The 21369-nt window shown below is 36.4% G+C and overlaps 1 protein-coding gene across 4 annotated transcripts in view; it reads left to right on the top strand.

Moving 5' to 3' along the window:
- The window catches only part of LOC139980933 (cilia- and flagella-associated protein 251-like), a 65878-nt gene that overhangs the window by 38265 nt on the left and 6244 nt on the right, over positions 1 to 21369 (top strand). For 3 of the 4 annotated variants that reach the window (XM_071992989.1, XM_071992986.1, XM_071992987.1), the window contains exons 19-22: positions 1755 to 1896; positions 3914 to 4005; positions 11699 to 11827; positions 18084 to 18280. In XM_071992989.1, coding sequence (XP_071849090.1) covers positions 1755 to 1896; positions 3914 to 4005; positions 11699 to 11827; positions 18084 to 18280 — 560 coding nt within the window. The remainder of the gene's footprint in view (positions 1 to 1754; positions 1897 to 3913; positions 4006 to 11698; positions 11828 to 18083; positions 18281 to 21369) is intronic. The other variant, XM_071992988.1, reaches the window with a different exon arrangement.

Raw genomic sequence — 21369 nt, forward strand, 5'->3', positions numbered from 1 at the left:
CTAAAGAAAACTTTTGCAAATTATAACCATTTAGAATTTTTTTGATTGTAGCAAAGATTTGACATTTGACTTGCTATTAACTGACAATGTTACAGTACAGACAAAACCAGAAGGATAGATATATAGGTTATTGGACAAAGTTACACAATATTCATATATGAATTTTCACATGGGTTTATTATAACTAGCTACAATTTTCATCTCAACTTTGTAGCAAAATTTATGATATTCAGATATTAATGTTAACCTACTGTGTGAATACGGTAGGGAGTAAACGAAGATATGAACATTTTGAAGTAGATACAGCTCTGTGATGATGACTTTGTCAGAATTGTACTTATCAAAGCTGTCACTGATCACCACTTACAATCTCTTGTGATATTCACGGAAAGGAAAATCACAAAGAAATGCTGTGAAGCAAGATGCAATTAACCACTACTGAGGCTTCCTGGTAACCTTGGAAGGACTAAATTCTTTCCTCAGAAACTCTGTATTAATGATTCTTTTTGTTTTTAGAGTCGCAAGTTAATTTCACCAATTGTTAGGGTTCATGAGGTAGTGGCGATATAATGGGGTTGGTGACAAACACTGAATATTACATTTAGAAAAGATGTACATACCAGGAATTAAGGATAACTTCGGATTGAAATCGGTTGTTAAAACTAGGAAGATGAATGTTACTTTAGTTGGGACAATTTTTACCCAGTGTTAATACCCTCTTCATTGTGCTTACATCATGCTTCAAAGCACTCGTACTGGCAGTATGAGCAATTGCTAAACCTTTTACTGATCACAGGACATTCATACTGCTCAATACTGTTAGTATGAATGCCGTAAAAATGATATGAAAGGACAGTCTATAAAACATTATCAAATCTGGATGGGAGATATATGAATACTTGCGGGTATATGTATGGATTAATCCATAAAGTACAGTTGATCGATAGTAAAGTCCAGTTTGAATCCATAGTATAGTCCAGTTGATGGGCGAGATTAACCCTGTCACACTTTGATATTTGAAAACATGCAGGAATATATGTATGGATTAATCCATTAAGTCCAGTTGAGTCCATAGTCTAGTCCAGTTGAGTCCATAGTATAGTCCAGTTGAGTCCATAGTATAGTCCAGTTTGAGTCCATAGTATGGTCCAGTTCATGGGCTTGATTAACCCTGTCACACTTTGGTATTTGAATACATACAGGTATATGTATGGATTAATCCATAAAGTCCAGTTTGAGTCCATAGTATGGTCCAGTTCATGGGCTTGATTAACCCTGTCAAACTTTGGTATTTGAATACATACAGGTATATGTATGGATTAATCCATAAAGCCCAGTTGAGTCCATAGTCTAGTCCAGCTGAGTCCATAGTCTAGTCCAGTTGAGTCCATAGTATAGTCCAGTTCATGATCTTGCTTAGCCTTGTCACACTGTGCATCAATGCGCGACACTTTCCTGTCATGCTCGATATGGAGTGTTTTGCTAATAGGTAACTATTACGATAGAGAAATTGTATTACTATCCATTGGCATAACGGCGCCTTCCATTTTAACAAAGTATTTAATATGTTCTAGTGTGTCATTTTGCCATCTGTTTGTATAGTTTCTTCACAACATTTTAATAATTCAGAAATTAGCTCCATGCGAGAGAATTCTGTTACCAAGGTTTACACCGTTCATTGTACATAGCACAAAAATGTAAATTCTCCTCAATCCAAATCAAATTGTTATTTTTCAATCCCCTTCTTTTTTTAGAATGGAAGTCTTACCCACAAGAGATGCAGTCCGAGACAAACGCTACATGGCCTACGTCACCACCGACAAGGTCGGCCTTCACATTCTTCCCCTGGATGGCAACCCTCACAATGCTATGGCTCTCATAGCACATCCATCTGGGGTAAGCTATTAGTTCTATGCTAGCAAAAGTGAGATTGGGGCGGGGGGGGCTTTGTTTGGTTGCTTGCTTTTTAAAACAATTGTCTAGCTCCCAAGAAAATCATGAGTCCAACATGATTGAATGTGTCTCTGATGTGCCTGAAAGCGATAAGAGCAATAAACTTTAGTATACGTTCATGGTGAAAGTGGCTTATGTATGGTAGATAGGAATAGTTCATCTATCGTGAAGACTGAAGTAAATTAGTTTCCGGATATACAGTAACCAGTTTTACAGGTTGATTTTACCACAAACTAATGATCCACAGCCAAGTATTGTCATGTTTTTTAATTGTGGTTGTCAGATTATGTAATTACATATTTAGCAAAGAAGTATGAAATCATGTGTCTTTCCAAATACCTGAAGGATCTCTGCTCTTACCCTCTTACCCAGTAAGTTAGCATTTGCCATTTTGAGAGTATATAAGTTGTTCAGTCTTTTACATTCCTGTCAGTAAACAGCCTGTTTTTTTTTAGATATCATAAATTTGGTGCTAAGCCTTATACAATCTGATAGTAGATGTTCCTATGCCTAGCCAGATGTGCTTATCATCCCCTCCAGGCTGACACGTTTATAGTAATTTCAAAGTTTTTTTGGACTAATTTGTCAGCTGTCGAAGAAGTACCTCACAATGATTAGTACAGACAGACTAATACAGTGCTTAACTATGCCTATCATACACAGCCAAGTTGAAAAGCTTTGCGGTAATGTGTTCCCTCATGCGGTTAATAGTGAACGCGTATAATAGTCTCGCCATCTCCACAATCCAAACATCTTCAACTCGCACCTTCACTGTGTCTTGATCGAAGAAAAAACAAGGTGTTATGACGTTAATTTCCTTCACTCCTGCCAATAGCCCACTGTAAACCACTCTGGAGGCTACAAAACTTACTGAACTATTGAATCTTCCTTCCATACATGTAACTGTAACTCATACCCTAAACAAACCAGGCCTCCCTTCACCTATTATTGTGAATACAAAACAGTAAACATTATGGGTAAAAGCTTTAGAATCAATAAGTTGGAATCCTCCGTTTATTTAGATCTCATCAGACGCTTTTCTAGTGTCAGACAGTTTTAGCTAACCAATGATCAATACCATACCATGCTACTAACTCTCGTTCAGTTAATAGCTAACGCGTAAAATAGTCTCGCCGTCTCCACAATCCAAACATCTTCAACTCGCACCGTCTATTCTTATTTGACGCTATCATCCTTACCGGCCTGAATATCCACAAACTCACCACGTTTCCACAGAGAGTGGACACATGTGGGAAAGTACTTACGATTATTGTAAAAATACAAATTTAGGCTAAGCAGGCTGTCAAAATCATAACGGTCTTCAGTGGAGTGTAACACAATACGAACCATATGAGCATCTGGTGGGGGGAACGTTCCATGCGTTGTCAAAATTTGTATACATATTCGCCACTTTTTATGATATAAAGAAAACCCCCCTGCCCCTTAGATCCCTTACCACTCAAGTCGTGGAACGGACCCCTAGTACTGACTAGTCTTGGTTTACATTTCCTACCTCAATGGCGACATCTGGATCCCGGCAGCTCATCCTGCCGATCGGTGGATGTCCCGGAACTCTAATTAAGTATGAAGTTATTGAGAATAAGATTAATGGCTGGTACTTATATTGCATCATATTAATAACTTGTAGTTCCAACTAATATGTACAAGGATGCCATCAGTCACAACTCATAAATTGCCATCGGAAACGATTCAGTGGAACGGACTTCTTACGAGCGATGAAACCATCGCGTGGAAAATGCAAAATGAGCCACGATCAATCGCCCGCCACATTAGGTCATCCGATGGAAGTATTTCCTTGTTTGCCGATCTTAATCATCGTAAACTTTACCTGTTCTTTGCTTTGCCGTCGAAAATATATGTTTTATTGGTAAAATGCTTTGCTGTCGATGTTTATGTATTTATTGGTAAAATTAAATTCTGTACCTCTCTCCTTTTCCAGGTGACCGATCTAGCCTGTAGCAATGATGGGCGATATGTGTTTACCACAGGTGGCACGGACGCTACGACATTAATGTGGGAGGCGAACGTCATGTGAGTACAAAAATTTACTGAATTTTTTGATGGATTGCAATGCAGTGCTCTGTGTTATGAATCATACTTTAATTTAACTTTGTTTGTATGGTAAAGTGATAAAAAAAAATTTTTTTTTTTAAATGATCATCATGTCAAAAAGCATATATATTGATCTGTTGAAATATATAAAGAAATACCACACTTGAGGAAAATGACACCCACGAGTCAAAATTTCTTGCAAATTAATCTTCCAAAAGACTGTTTTCTGGAGATGAAGCAGTCATTTCCAGTCTGTGATATTATACTCCCAAGTTTCACATATTTAGACCGATAGACTGACACAATAAGCTGTCACCGATAGACTGACACAATAAGCTGTCATCGATAGACTGACACAATAAGTTGTCACTGACAGACTGACACAATAAGTTGTCTCATACTTTTTTCATTCTCCTTCAGTTTGCCTTTGTACACATGTACTGTACATACAGAAACAGACATACACTTAGATATATAAACAGATCATAGATACATACGTGCATTGATATCATTGTTGGTTATTTGTCGATGACTTTGTGAGAAATTCAGTGCCAACCATGCTTACCGTCTTAATTGTAAAAGTCACAAATTTGATACCATCTTTCCAACCACCTTGTTGCTTAAATGGTGATATAACGATAGAATATACTCTTACACTTCCGTTCGTTTTGGTCTCTCTCCAATTTTATCCTGCGTCAAGACAATCCATCGTACGTATTTAATAACAAATAAAATGAAACTTTATTCACAATGCCTAAAATATCAAAATGTTGTACCAAACTAAATACTGTATCTCCCATTGTAGCAGCTTGTACTGATAATGTCAAAGATTTAATGACCATTACACCACTACCCTGTAACCATTTACCCCCCTCCCCTACCCCCTTCCCACCAGTCCCACCCCTTCTTTTTTCTTCCTTATACATCTACACTTATCTAAGTTTTCTTAAACACAAAGGAACCAAACACATTTGTTTCCTAAACCCCTTCAGCGGTAACATTTTCCCGAGGTGTTTTTTTGGTTTTTTTGTGTTTCTTGTGTACATTTACTCTGTGGACGACTGAATCTTAAGCCGATCAAGAGTAAAATAGTTGTTTGATTCTACCGGCAGTCTTATGTTTCATCTGCTGTTAATCTGCCCCTGTTGTCCTATAAACGAAAGTCGCTACTGTAGCATATTTTTAACAATATCTAAATTAAAGTAAAGAGTACTCGCTGAAAATGTCTTTTTTTTCTTCTTACTCATTTTCGGTATAGAGTGTCTCACGTTTGATGAAAGATTTTAAGAGGGAAAACTCATATCTTCTACTTAAGCTCTGTATTATGAAAAGTGTTTTTATGCTTGGATTATATGCATATTAAAATGCTATGGATAAAAACTCAAAAATTTGTATCTAGCAACCATAGTCCGCTGTACTTGTGTTATTAGATTGATTTTTCGAAATTGTGATGTTAGATATAAGAAAATGCTGCCTTCTGTGGCTGTTTTTTTTTGTGTGTGTGGGGGGTGGGAGGGGGGCTTTTTGTATTATTTTTGCTTTTTAAAGTGATTGAAACTTTGCGCATTGAAAACTTTGAAATTCGAATGAAACATATAGAGAGTATGTGATTGGCTAGCCGTAAGTAGTAATCCAAGTTGGGTAATAATTTACAGCTCTACAGTATTACTTTAGATGTGTTCAAGATTCCTATCAAAACAACCGTAGCAATACAGAGTCTTTGGACTGTAGTTATAAGTGAAAATAAATCCCATAATCTATTTGATAGGAAGAGGATTACTAGCCCCCCTCCCCCCTCCTCCTCTCACCATCTGCTATGTTTATCAGGTTTTGCAGCTCTTTTATCTACCATGACATTGCACCTTAATCACACTGAAGGAGATACAAAACCCTATCATCATTATGAATCTATGTTATAGAGATAACTGAAATATATGACTTCCCTAAAAACAGCTAAACAAAACCCTAAACCACTTGGGAGATATCATAGATTCAATGATCCTTCACATGATCCTTCATCCTTGATTGTGTAATTTGCATATAAGAATCAGGACAAATGTTAGTCATTGTCACTGAAACCCGGTGAGACCAACTATTGCCACCTTGTTGGGCCAGAATGTAAGCACTAGTTCACACAGGGGAATTTTGCACCAGTTGGCTGGCTGGCCATGCATAAGAGAGGGTTCTTTCTACTGCTACATACACATGTGTTAGACTTAAGATTCAGGCTTTTTTGTTGTACGATAAAGGACTTTACATTTTCACACCAGTATTGGAACATAACTTAATGTTATACTAATTGGAAGCTAGTCATTTAGTTCAAACATAGGCCTGCTGTATTTATAGTTTGTATGTTTGTGATGTTGTGTGTGTTTGTACAGGAATTTCCTTCTGATGACCACGATCAACTACTGTACCATACTAGGATAATAGGCTTGAATTTAACATCCCCTCCCCCTTGACCCCCTTGTCCTAGAAGACCCCCTCCAAAAAAAGAAAAAACAAACAGAATGGAAGTGAATTAGCCTTCTCCTGAAATTACAGCAAGTTACGTTTGAAAATATTGGGAGAAACTCAGTAACACTGTGAATGGCAGTGATAGCTATGCAATTTTGTATTATAAAGCTGAAGTCTAGAGTAATTACTAAAACACAGCTGTAACCTGCCGTGAAAAAACCCCATGAAAACAGATCAACGTTTCCTTGGTAGATCACCGCAATTTGCCATTCAATGTTAATTTTATACATCTACCGTTGTTTCTCCTTATAGGGAAGAAATTAAAAGGGAGATATTAACTGATTCTCACCCTTTGAAAAAGAAAAAAATGAAAAACATGGGAAAATTTCATTTTAAAATTGTGCTTCAGCTGCATTTATGTGTGCCATATGGGACACATTTCTGTCCCATAAGAAACACCTATCAATGAGAAAATGTGGGGGGTGATGCTCCAACTGCATTGTAGTCGTTATCATTAATTATCATTCTTTAATATGTACTCAGATACTGTATGCAGTAAAATTAATCTTGTCTGGTATATAATCTATTAATGATGGCAACAGAATTAAAAAGTATACCATGAGTTTGGTGGTAATGCAGTAGATGTGCAGATTGTTTTTTTATTCGACTTGAAGCAACTTCTATAGACACTTTCATATAATTTTTGTGTACATGTTTGTAGGTTGTGAACATTGTTATGATTATTTAAAAAAATGAGATGCTTTACATCCTGAAATGAAGGAACTACAGTAAGCAATAAACTCAGTGGGTCGAGGGGGGGGAGGGAGGATTTGAGAGGGTAGGGTGAAATGTGGATTTAATTGAAAAAGTGATACCTTTTGAGCACAATTTACAACTTAGCAATGAAATGTACTATAAAACTTTCTCTCTACAAGTATAATATTTTGTATCAATACCATACCAGAATTTTGTCTCTAAAATAGGAAGTACTGGTAGTATATCAATTTGTCCTTCGTCATGTCACCTTACTCATGAATGTTCTCTTTATTAGTAGCTATTCTAAAATATATCAGCTATTCCATATTTCAGCTATTTTCCAAATAACCTTGTTAGAAATAGCTGACAATATGTTTGAATTACAAAAGTTTTTTATTCTATTATTTTTTGTTATCATATCCCCAGTCTCTAAAATATTCCCCCAAGAAGTAGATTTTGTCTCTAAAAGTGGAAGTACCATTAATATATATCAATTTGTCCCCCTTGTCATGTCCACTTACCCATGTTCTGTTTGTCAGTTATTTCAACCCCTTTGCCCCCCCTCCCCCCATCTTATTAGACAGAGCTGACAAAATATTGTAATTACAGAAGTTTTTAAAAAATTTATTTTACCATATTTACATAAATTATCTCATTATCAACTCGGATCAACTTTGGAAAGTTGATATTCTTTACAGTGGAATGCCTGCTTTAATCTGAAAAGTATAATTGGTAATATTATTATGAAATAACCAAAAAAATAAGACGGAACAATTTATCTCGAGAGAGAGAGAAAAAGAAGTGTTTTTGGTCGCAGCCTCTTACATCTTCAAGATCATCAAAACAGAGCAACTCTCCCGAAGTAACGAGAGGGGCTAGAAGCTGCAGAAAAACCTCCGTCTTTGAGTGACAGCTTCTAGGTGTGCGGAATATTCGGAAACTTTAGAACACGCCCGTGAGAAATACGAACGTGATACGACGACTCCTCTCCTTGATAGCTTCGCTTCTCGCTTCTCCTCCTACTTAATATTCGGATTCTCGGAGATATATTACCCATCCTCTGTAAACAATCCGCGATTCGAAACCACAGAGCTGTCAGAGTGGCTCTTTCTCTTTACGTAACATGTCCACCGTCTCTCTCCCCGATGTAATGTGACTGCGGGAGGATAAAGTCCCGCGCACATTAATAGGTAATGATTAGGCGGGGTATCCCAATTTTTTCACATCTCGTAACATTTTATCTGTTTTAGAAGATTCCCGGCAGTGGCTTTTTTTTTTTTTTGATAGTTTTTTTAATTTTTTTATTTGGCTTACCGTTAGGGTGTTAAGTACCCCTAGGCAGCATCTCGGAAATCCATGGAGAAGTATTCAAACACTTGCTGGAGAGGGATCGGTTTACTCCCTCGGGGAGGTGTTTATTACTGGCAGCTTGTGTGTAGGGCAAGTAATATCATCATTTAGAGACCGACACTCGTCATTTTTTTTATCTATTTTTTTTCTAAATCGATCTCCCTCTTCAAGGATAATCTGCCTATTTGAGAGTAATTTTAAACTTATCTGAAAATATATTAAGAAAAAATCACTAGTAGTTTGTGTAGAATATAATAGTATCTTTTGCTGCTGGATTCATTTTTGTGTGGTGTCATAAACGGTTTTGATTTATGTCGCCATTGATGCGATCTTGTAGAAACACATATCGTGAGATACATGGGAACGGAGCAGCAACAACAACAAAAAATGAGATAAATAGGTATAAAATAAGGACGGGAAAGAAATTACAGCTAAATTGCTTCATATCAGATGACAAAATTAAAAAAGTTTTGTACTGATTATAAGTTCAATTAAAGCTGCAGGGTGTCACAATCACAGTTTTCATCAACAGGAATGTTAGGTCTACCAGTCTGGGTACAAATTACCACTGGAAGGGGTGGGAGGGGGGAGGGGGAGTGATGGATGGAGGGAGGGAGAGCAGGGGAATTCTGGGAAAAGATGATAGAAGCAGATGGACCTCTTTTGGTTTGCACTGGTATTTGTTTCATGGGACCTCAGTTGGATTAAATTGAATGAGTTTTGCAGTTTGCTTCTTGAAACTTTGTATTAACAATACATGAAAAGATTTTCTCAATTTCTGATTTACATATGAATCGTGGAATGTAGACCATTTGAGTGAGATGTCTGTATATTATACAACGATAGTTCCCGGGTGTGTTACAACTAGTAATTAATCAGGGTAGTCTTTTTCCGATACTCTTAAAAAATCGTAGAACTGTACCGTTACTTTTGACTTTGTCCCTTTTTTTTTTAAGCCCTTGGAAAGTCTTTGGAATGCATAATAGAAAAAAAAATGATATTCAACTTTATCAGAGGAAAAAGTTGATAATTAATTTAAACTGATGTTTTCCCCCACAAAGCCACGAGCTTACATCACCAATGAACTAATTTGAAGCAGCCTGTGAGTTTTGCACAGCCGTTGCTCTGGTAGTTATCACTCATATTCTGGTGCTTTTAGTTGTTCATAGGATATTTATTCCATTTTTGAAGACATTTACCCGGCTCAAAAATGCCATTTGCCTTCGTCTGTGGCTTTAGAAGGATGCCTCTGTCAAAAACAATAGACTAGTGTGGCACAATAAAGTAATTAGCTTCCAAGCATGCCTCAGTGGAGTACAGTTCCCTTTTCTGCTAAAATGGCAGAATCAAGTGCAAAATAGATAGTACCTGCATCTACTCCACTATGATAAGTTTACCAGAAAACCAGTCGCAAATATTTAAAGGGTGTGAAGACTCGCGCAAAAAGAAACGTCTAATGCCGGTAATCTGACCTACTTTCGAATGAGGTGTAACAGAAGTGTTAGACACCACCATCGATCCCAGAAAATAAACACACACAGTTTGCTACCATCGGTAATTAGACACTAGTGTACAGTTAGTACATACAGCTGCGGTCAATACCCACAGCACAGTGTACAAACAATACAGCTAAAGATAACAAGGTATCACGTTTCATTACTGTACTGTCTGCATTTTGTAGCGACACGAACAAAACGTCACTTGCAAGCAACGGAAAGTTAACTTTTTCAGATGGTCGCGCGCGGTTTGGGGCGAGTCTTCAATGCCTTTAAGTCACCAATATATAATACTATTTGACCATTCCCAAATTTCCCTCACTTGCCATACAAGTAGTTACATCACAATTTTGGCATATCCAAATTTCCCACATATATGCAAATAGAATTCTACACTCTAGTGAGTACTTCATTATGAAGACTTTTGTATACAAGGTGGTGGGGGTGGGGGGTGGCCCTCCAGCATTTCTACAGAGGGCGCTGTCATAGCCGTCCCAATGCACGTAATGGATACTATGGTCTATGATACTATGAATCAAAATAACATGATAGTGTGATAGCTAGCACTGACATGCATGCGAACGCCTGCCGAATGAACTTGCATACAGACGCTCACAGGGATTGACTAGCTCAATGTCGCACCTGACATGTTCTTTAGAAAGTTAACACAAGTTAAGGTGCTTGAAACACCTTGATTTTACCTTGAAACACCTTGAATTGAAAAGCTGAAAAGAGCTTGAACTTAAAAGCACCTTGACTTAAAAATGTTTGAGTTAAAAACTTCAAAAATATGTTTCAAAAATTTCAAAAGATATCATCTTTAGTTGATTATGAATGAAGTTGTATACAATTGTGCTCGACTTGAGGTACTGTTATGATCTACAGTGGGAGCCTGCAACTTGCCTAGTTTTTTGCAGAACTGAGTCAGGACCGATATGGGAGTACCCTCTGTTGATTGTCGGCGTGGCTGGAAATTCCCAACAGACTCTTAATGCCACATATCATGTATGGCATCGAATAAAACTCTATTACCACACACATAGAATTGATTTTTTTGTTCACTGTCGAAGCCGCCCTGCACTCCAATCAAACAACAATAATAATAATAATGTAGATTTATATAGCGCCACCTCAAGGAGACGAATAACTGCCAATGGCGCTTCACAAAGAGGAAAGCTCAACAATGAAATGCAGAACAGCAAAAAATGAGTCTTCATATTTCGAGTAAAGTTTTTTTAATACAATTTTTTTCCGATACAGTCGATGCTTGTGAGTTTCGTACCATCTTCACTCTAGTCTTTAATTCTGCTCTGTATCTTTCAAGCCATAATGTGCTCACTATCTACCTCTCTTGGCCACCATTTTTTCCACCAAAAACTTGTAAGATGTAGATAATAATAAATTCTTACCCTATCAACCAAAAGTGTAATTTACTGATCATATGACTGATTCTTTCTGGCTCCACATATCCTTTGCTTTTAGGAGGAGTGAGTTCATTTTCATGTTTCAATGAAATTTAAATATCTCTGTAATATTGTTTCATTCTTTTTACTGCCCATATGCTGTGATATTTTTTTTTTAATGTGTCTTCCCCTTTTTTGTTCTTTCACCAGAGCTTTGGAAGCCGGAGCCAAGCTTGGTGGCGAAGATTTAATTCCATTTTATGGACTTTTAGAAGGAGGCAGAGATGGCGAACTCTTTAAGGAGTTAGAAAACCATTTTTACTATGCCCAAATAAGGAGGTGAGATTCAATGTGGAAACTTTTTTTTTCTCTGTCGCGTCCACTTTATACCGAAGATGATATAATACGTTAAACTTGAAAAATGTTATCTAAATCATCCTGTCACTAAAAGGACACCTTTGGTGCGAAATTTATATCTATAGAGGTCACTCTCAACATTTATCCCCAAACATCCTGTCAATGTTACATTAATTAATTAATTAAAAATGTGCAAGGTCGCCTTTCCATCGTGATTAGTCTCAAGATTATACAGAAAGTCATTAGCAGGGAGAATTTTTTGACGGTTTAGTAGGCAAAGATAGGATTCACTTATAACAAAACTTTTTTTTCTTTTTTTCTACATACAGTTAGGGCAACAGGTTGTGTATGCAATTCAATGGCTCTGGTGAAACCAGTTAATGCATGAACAGGCCTGAGGCCAGAGGGGAGGGGGGGCAAGGGGGGGGGAGTTGAGGAGTTGGGGGATCTCTTCAGGGGCTTGGGATTAATTAGGCAGCACAAGGAAAATGTGCGATAATGAATGTAATTTCTTGTTTTTATAATAACTGTAAGGAGACATAAAGACCTCAAAACAGGGGGTGCAAAGGGGGTGCAGTGACATAATTCCCAACTCTCAACACTTCTGTGCATTTGCGCAAACTTTAACATGTATACAGTGTTGGTTTCATATCAGTGTGACATTTCATACACTGAGCAGCTCTCCATAAACAATGCAACTCTTGGCAGATGCTTGGTATGCAATATACAGTAGTTTTAACGAGGCGAAGCCTACCGTGGGTGTGTTAAATCTACGAGAGGTGATTTTACGTTTTACTACCGGCTGGTTACACTATGTTTCAGGAGAGGAAATACTCGTACCGTTCTTCGGTTGAATTATGGTACTACACTATGTCTATATATATATATATGTATATATATATTTATATATATATATATATATATATATATATATATATATGTGAACTCTGTCACGGACTAGAGTCACTGTAATCAACCGTTAAAGGACCGTGAACTGTGTCCCAGCCACCACCGTTGCTTGGACGAGCAGTGGTTGAAGTAAGAAAAAATAACTACATCATAAAACTTGTCTGAGAATCTGTGTTTTACTTAAAAATAATCAAATAAATGAGTGTATTGTACCACATTATTAGAATAATATTGAACTGTATTTTCCTAAATTCCTATATTTCATTACAACCCTTTTTTCTTTTTCATCCCCTGATATAGAAATGAAATATGATACACTGTGTTTACTTCTCTGTTTAACATTTTTTGGCCCTCTTTACTGGCTTGCTTTTCTCATACACTTGCAAATATAACTATTAACAAAATGATACAGAAATGAATATGATGCACTGTGTACCTCCCTGTCTTCATGCCAGGTAGCAAACCCCCCCCCCCCTTCTTCTTTAAGAGCTTCCTTTTCTCGTCATACACTTGCGTATCTAGTCCAAACTGTTAGTGGAAGAAGATGATAGATGGCTATTCCTGTATGCTTCATCATGGTAATATTAATATGCACACACTGCAACCTCTACATTTAACAACGTGGGGCATTTGTCATGGACCCTCATTCCATCAGAGTGTTCTGTCAGTTACTGCAAACTTCTGCCTCTGTCCTGCTCTCATTTTTTTTTTTTTTTTTTCCGGCTCTCTGGTAACAAATGTGCTCTTTTCGTCATCTCAGTGTAAACCAACTGATGAGAAGTTATCGTAAGAGAGAGAGCGTGGCATATGGTAGTCTAATGATTCTCCACGATTCGAGCCATCTAACTCCGGCCGTAAATGAGCCGTACGAGTCTCGGTGGGAGTCCATATACCCCTCCCGAAAATCAATTGCATTAGTAATGCTTACAAATGTTTACAGTTTGTCATTCAAACTTTAGACGACGAAAAAACTTGACAGATAGCTTCCTAAAGGCCTGGGGGCTAGGTAAGAGGTTGACATGTTATCTAGCCTGGTTTATTTTATGTAATTACTTTTTATGTATGTATGACAACTAGAAATTGAAAAAGAAAATAAAGAAATTTTTGTTCCGACAAAAAGAAGAAGAAGAAGGAGAAGAAGAAAAATGGAAGAAAATAAAATAAGAAAGTAGTAACATACTGTTCTGTGGGGGATTGATGATGGAAGTTTGTGTACATATATATGTTCAATGGTGATTAATTTTTTACTTCAAATAAACTTGTCTTGAAAATGAACTATCTAAAGATAGAAGAAGAACAAACACAAGTTTGAAAAAAGGAAATTACCTGGCACGGTAATGTTATGTAATAGACGTTCGAAAAGATTTAACAACCCATGAAGGCAAAGTTCTATCAAGGTGACATGTGTTCAGGTGCAAGAATAGCATCCTGAAATTTCTATTTTTAATGTTTTTCATTGTTGGTTTCAAGCAATAATTGCAAAAATTAATGAGGAAGTTATGTCATCGTCGATACCCTTGAAAATATTTAAGCTCGCTTCCTTTTACACATTTAGTTTTTATGTGCCGTAAGTTCCCTCCCCTCCCCTCAGTTACTGGGCTTCAACTTTTCAAGTAACAGATGGAAAAATCCAGTCCTTTCTGGAATAAATATTTAGAAAATATACAAGAAGTGATAGCAGTGGCGGAGCGTCCATACAGTCAGAGGGGGAGGATGCCCCCACTGACAGACTCAAATGGACTGCTGGCGCCCTTTTCAGCTTTTTACCACTTTTGACTTATTCGCGATTATTGACTTTTTTATTGCGCTCTCAAATACCTATTGACATTTGTCACATTTTGTTGGTGTAATTTTCTGACAAATTGGCAATGACACCTATTTATTCTTCGTTTATCTGCAAATTAGCAAGGCCTGGAAAGGTTCATTGCCGGTGATCTAGGGAGTATCTTTAATCAAAATTTTTCTGTACGCTCCGCGCCAACCTGTGGTGGTGCTCCATTTAGATAGTGTCGAAAGCGCCCCTACAGACCATTCCCACCCCCCCCCCCGACCAATACCCCTAACTCCGCCACTGAGTGATAGAAACAAGAGTTAAATTTCTTACAATGAACTGGAAGGGTAATATAATGGCATGTAAACTCAGTGTTTTGTGATTTTATCCTGATAGATGATGTGTGTTGGTGGGGGGGGGGGGCAGCAGAGAGGTAAGATTAGGAGGAGAGAATGAGTCTTGGGTGGTGGTTGTGTTGAAATAAATTTCACACGTGGCTGAGACAAACCTCACTGCAACCATACGACAAACTCTATGAATATTCATATTAAGACATGTATATGCGGGTCAAGGTTAAGACTTTAATTACATCACCGCAATTCTCGCCAAGAAATTTTTATATATAACCGAGAAAACTGATGTTATTTGGATCATGTATGAAGAGAGTGCTATCTATACTTTTATTTTTGGGGGATTTGTTAAGCATTCCTCACAAGAAAATGCCATACAATATATTCAAAAGTACAAAAGTCAAAAGTACATAGACTTGCAAGAACTTGCAAATGGTGTGTGATTCCAATTGGTTTGTCGTTAAAGTACTGTTTGTTCTGAATCAGAGACGTCTTTCTGTGGACGGCAGAGAAGTTCAACGAGATAAACGTTTTAATATAAAATGAAGGTTGAATATTTGCTGAGTTGCAATCTTGGATTCTTAGATCTCCTAGTTACATGATAAATATTTGCCAATAGTTTGGACTATTTTTTTGTCAATTTTTGATTTTATCTATATAGAGTTTTCATGCTAATCTTCTCTATTTTGCATTAGTTCTGCATTTATAACTTGTTGATTAACTGCCAGTCTTGGGTAAAGAGATCGATATAGATTCATGATGAACTTTGGTAGTATCCCCATTAAAAAAATGACTTGCTTTTCTATTTATATATACATATGTATATGAAAGAGTTCTTGTAACTATGATAATGCTGTGAGAAGAATTCTGAATGTGTGAGGAATATGAGCGGGAGAATTATCCCACGTTGTAATAACTATGTCTTTTCATTTAAGATATGACCTTTTACTGTTCCATTAAAGTTCTGTGTTAGATCATCTTGGTAATAACCTTTTCTGATAATTAGGCCTTGAAAATGTGTTGGTTTGGAAATTTAAAGCCAAGGAAAAGGGGAGGGGAGGAGAGGGTGGGCGAGGGGGGAGGGGGTGAATAGTTCGGCTGAGGGAGAGGTGATGGAAGTAGCTCATTTATAACAACAAGCCAAACATGACCAAAAAAATAAGGTTCTTATATGCAATGAACAGCAGGAATGTCCTCTGTGTAAAATTTACATGTGTTGGCTTTTGAAGGGGAAGGGAGGGCAAGGGGGGGGAGGCAGTGTATAGGTTGGCTGAGGGAGAGGTAATGGAAGAAGGTCATTTATAAGAACAAGTCAAACATGACTTATATGCAAGGAACAGCATGAATGTCCTCTGTGTAAAATTTGCTTTATTGTGCAGTATTACAGTTAATCTGCAATTTTTTAAATCAGGTCACCACCTAGTCATTTGACCCCAAAACTAAGATTGTTAAATAGTACAGGTAACTTTCTTCATATAATTTGACAAAATCATTAAAACCTTGCCTCTAGAGACTTCTGCTCTAGGTATTCAAGATCACATTCTGTAAGCAACAGACCCAGTATTCAAGTTTATTTTACGAAAATGTTATTTGCCATCATCCCCGCGTAGAAAACAAACAAAAACTGTATAATTCAATAAATGAGGTCACAGCTTGCCATACATACTCACCACATACAAAAGAAAATTCGGGGCAATTTTTTCTTTTTTTTTTACTATGCCAGATTTTATTTATATTTTTGTTTTATTTCAAGTCACATTTAACTCCACCAAATGAACATTGTTGTTTCCTTTGGCAATTTCCCCAGAGGAATGCAAGTAGCACATTTACATTTGACAGAGCATCTTGTTGAAATTTTTCTCTTAAGATATTCGCAGATATTTATTTATTTTATATCTAGACATTCGAATGGCAGCTAAATTGTTCCTACCCTGTAGGTTGATTTTTCTCGAAATCACTTCAAAAATGTTAGATTAGTTAATAGGCCGCCTAGAGTATGTTGTTTGGTATGTTTAGGAATATCTTTGATCATTTTTTAGAATTTGGGTAATATAGGACAAAGATTTCAAGTCAATGTTCATATGGTTTTTTATCCCGACAAGAAGTATTTTGTACATGAATGATAGCAACTTTTCGACTGAAAGATATTCAGTTTCAAGAAAAAGCAAGAAAGTAATAATTTAATGTTCCTGTGTCCCTAGATGTCTCGTGTTTGTATTGTATTGTACTGTCCTGCAATTTATGCCTAAAGTTAGTATATTGCTCGCTTTGAATTATGATTTTTTTATTCCAGGATATCAGTTTTTCATTAGCTTATGTAACTTGGATGTTGTGTAATTTGCATATATGCAAAGTAGTTGGGTCCGTGGTACTCTTGCTATGAGAGTGTAGCGGTAAAGCTGGGGATAAAGTTTGACATAATGTTTTACGTAGCGACAGAATTGCTTGACATTTTAGAAATATGATCTTTTACTGACACTGTTCGGCATGAACTAAGAAATATTGGTCATCAAAGTTTGTTATCTCAAATTTTCATTCATCACCAAATTTAAGGGCCTGAAGTCGCTGGTTGGAATCCTTATTTCTATACCAAAAACATTTTTAGTTTTGTTTTTGTTTTGTTTTTTTTCTAACTTCCCAGTCAGTTATCCATTTTGATTTATTAATATTTCTACTCTCCTTTGTAATGTCTGCATAGTGAGAGATGTTAAACCTTAAATGTGTAACCTGCTGTGCAAGCTTTTTCTTATTACTATATAATACTATGTACAGAGACCGAATTTCATCCTTTTGGCCAGTCTGTGAATAATGTTTTGAAGAGACGGATTCAGAAATTGAATCAATATTTTTTACCTTCATTAGCATTCATATGTAAGACCTTAGGTTGGACTAAAGTGCTTATGTTTTTACTTTCAGAGAGCTGCTGTTTGTTAGCTAAAATCAACTCATTTTTTTAAATTTTGGTATATAAATAAATATATGACAAATATGTTATTAACAAATTTAGAGTATTGTTTCAATTGTCCATCTCTATCAGCTTGGGGATCTACAGACCCCCAAGGTGGGGGGGGGGAGAAGGGATGTGAAGGCAAAGAGGCCCAAAAGGGGGTCATGCTTCTTAGTGTATGTGTTTCTTGAAGTGAGTCAAACTCTGATACTTGAATTCATATAATTCCAAAATTATGATTTTGTTTTTACTGTCTTCCAGCCAAGGGGTCGACACCATGGATACAAGAAAGGTGTCGGTCACCATCCCCATCTCTGAAATCTCTTTCGTCATGAGGGCCATGGGGCATTACCCCTCAGAGCAAGAGGTGGAGGACATGATGAACGAGGTCAAATTCAGCAAATATGTGGACACTGGGAAATACGTGGACAGCATCGACCTGGGCGACTTCATCAAATGTAAGTGGATCATTTCTCACGTAAATATGTATGAGGTAACATCCTTCCGACCATTCTTCCATCGTAGGGGAAGGTGATATCGCAACGCACAATGGGAATAAAACGACCCATGTTAAGCCCATGTTCATCCCTGAGGTGTCTGCAAAGGGGAAATGAGATACCCAAAATAATTTAGAATTATGTGGCATATGTGGTGGCATTTTGAATTATGTGGCATGTATAATGCCATATTGATTATGTGGCATGTATGGTGCCATTTTAAATTATGTTGCATATATGGTGCCATTATGTGGCATGTGTGGTACCATTTTGAATTATGTGACATGTATGATGCCATTTTTAATTATGTGGCATGTATGATGCCATTTTTAATTATGTTGCATATATGGCGCCATTTTGAATTATGTGGCATGAATGGTGCCATTTTGAATTATGTGGCATATATGATTCCATTTTGAATTATGTTGCTTGTATCATGCCATTTTGAATTATGTGGCATGTATGGTGCCATTTTGAGTTATGAGGCATGTATGATTCCATTTTGAATTATGTTGCATGTATCATGCCATTTTTAATTATGTGGCATATATAATGCCATTTTTAATTATGTTGCATATGTGGTGCCATTTTGAATTATGTGGCATGTATAATGCCATTTTGAATTATGTGGCATGTATGGTGCCATTTTTAATTATGTTGCATGTATCATGCCATTTTGAATTATGTGGCATGTATGGTGCCATTTTGAATTATGTTTCATATATGGTGCCATTTTGAATTATGTGGCATGTATGATGCCATTTTGAATGATGGCATATATGATGCCATTTTGAATTATGTGGCATGTATGATGAAGACCTTTCTCCCTGAACTTAGAGTACCCAGAAGAAAACCTTTCTCCCTTTAACCTAGAGTAACCAGCAGAAAACCCTTCCCCATTAACCTTTAGTAACATGAAGAAAACCTTTCTCCCTTAACCTAGAGCACCCAGCAGAAAACTTACTCCCTTTTAACCTAGAGTAACCAGCAGCCTTTACCAGAAGAAAAGCTTTCTCCCTTTTAAAGCATAGAGTACCCATGAGAGACTTCTGATGACCTGGCCCTCTGCACTCTTTCATGTTTTAATCCAAGCGTAAACGAAAACATATAGCTTGCCTGCTTGATATCAGGTAGCACGGAAAAGTGCATATCCTCCGTTTTTACTGCTGGTTGATCGGTCATGATTTAATGGGTCGTGCAAACATGAGGTTCTACAGGTATGAATCACAATTCATTCAGAAGAAAAGAGAAAAAGAAAGAAAGAAAAACAAACATTTTTGTTATGTAATAATGTTTGCCCAAAGCCATTTACCTCAATCCAAAGTGACCACTCTGTGATGAATTTCCTCGCAACCTCTCAGATCTTTCAAACCAGCGTTATTTACTTTGTAATATCTTAAAACATTCTCCGATGCAGTGTCATGTTCCCACTGCAATGTCAATGATGGAAAGGACTTTATTGACGGTGAAATTAAAAATTTATGGGAAAAAATAAAGAAAAGAAAATTAAAAACCCTAATGGCAGTCGTTCATCAGTTTCATGCGTACATTTATATGCAAATACAGTCCAACTCACGGTGCAACGGTACTCCGAAACAGGTAATAGTTGAAAATTAGGTCAGCGAATTGGTACACATGTATGTGCATCAGCATCGAAAAGTGCAAATTTATGAAAATTACAAAAAAGACATAAAATGATAAAAAAAGAAAAGAGAAGGCATATAGTTGGTTTCAGTACACCGGCAGATCTAATTGGCTTGAAAGGCAATTACTTAACACCGATTAGCAGCCACAGAGGGTGAAATATCATCTATATTCCACAGGCAGGGACAACAGCTTAAAATTCATCTTGGATTAACAAAGTCATTTGCTCTTGAGCACTTTCAGAGAAATGATATAGTGATTTTTTTTCTTCTTTTTTTTCTTCTTTATCTTCTTTATATTTAACTAATGCTGCGAAGAAAAAAATTCAACAAGAAATTGTACTTTTTGCCTTAGTAGCTGTCGTTGAGAAGTGTCAAGAAGTACAGTTCGGTTTAGGAAATATCAAGAACGAAGAACATGAATTTGTTTTATGTAAGATGAGTCTGTAATCGAGGTGACAGAACACGATTTTTCCAAATGTTTCAACTTTCATGTTACGGATAATGTTTACGGATTTGTTTCCCTATAGAGTTTGGGTGAACAAGACCCCCTTGTGGATTTTATATTATGATAATAATATACTGTTGAAAGAAAGAGACAAAAAGAGACCCCCCCCACCCAAAAAAAAAAAATCAGTCTATTTTACTTGTCTCTCAGGACACAACAACAGCAGACCATTTTGATATGTCTGAGTTTGTTTGACGTTCACAATCACAGAAATTATGACACATTGGTTATTGCCTTTGAACCTATGTAGTGCTATACCCCATTTTCTAACCTCAGTCGGTATTAGTTCTTTGATTCTTAGTAATGTATTCATTACTCTTTGAGAATTTTTCAATCTTTTTCTTCTTTCTGCCTGGTAAATGTCCATGTCACAAAACCACCAAATGCCAAAGGATGGCAGAAAACATTCTTTATTCTATTCCCCTTTTTGAGGTTAATTATATTTTAATTCCGTAATAGTGACTTTTGTTAAAGTGGACACAAACCCAACCATCATGTTTGGCTCATATATGATTTTTTCTGTGAAGAACTTTACTCGATACCCCAAACAGTTAGAAATATCATTTGCTGATTGGTGATATCTTTGTTTAAAATTTGTGTCTGTGAGCTGTCATTTTGTATTAAAATCTGTGATGTTATAGTGTCACTTTGTAATTCTTCTCATATTTTCAAGATAGAATGTTTATACTGCATATATATATATATATATATATATATATATATATATATATATATATATCTTTATACACATATATATATAACTATATATATATATATATATATATATATCTTTATACACATATATATATATAACTATATATATATATATATACTATATATATATATATATATGTTATATATAGTTATATATATATATATACATAGTTATATATATATAT

Source organism: Apostichopus japonicus, chromosome 15, assembly GCF_037975245.1.
Source record: "Apostichopus japonicus isolate 1M-3 chromosome 15, ASM3797524v1, whole genome shotgun sequence".
NCBI lineage: Eukaryota > Metazoa > Echinodermata > Holothuroidea > Aspidochirotida > Stichopodidae > Apostichopus > Apostichopus japonicus.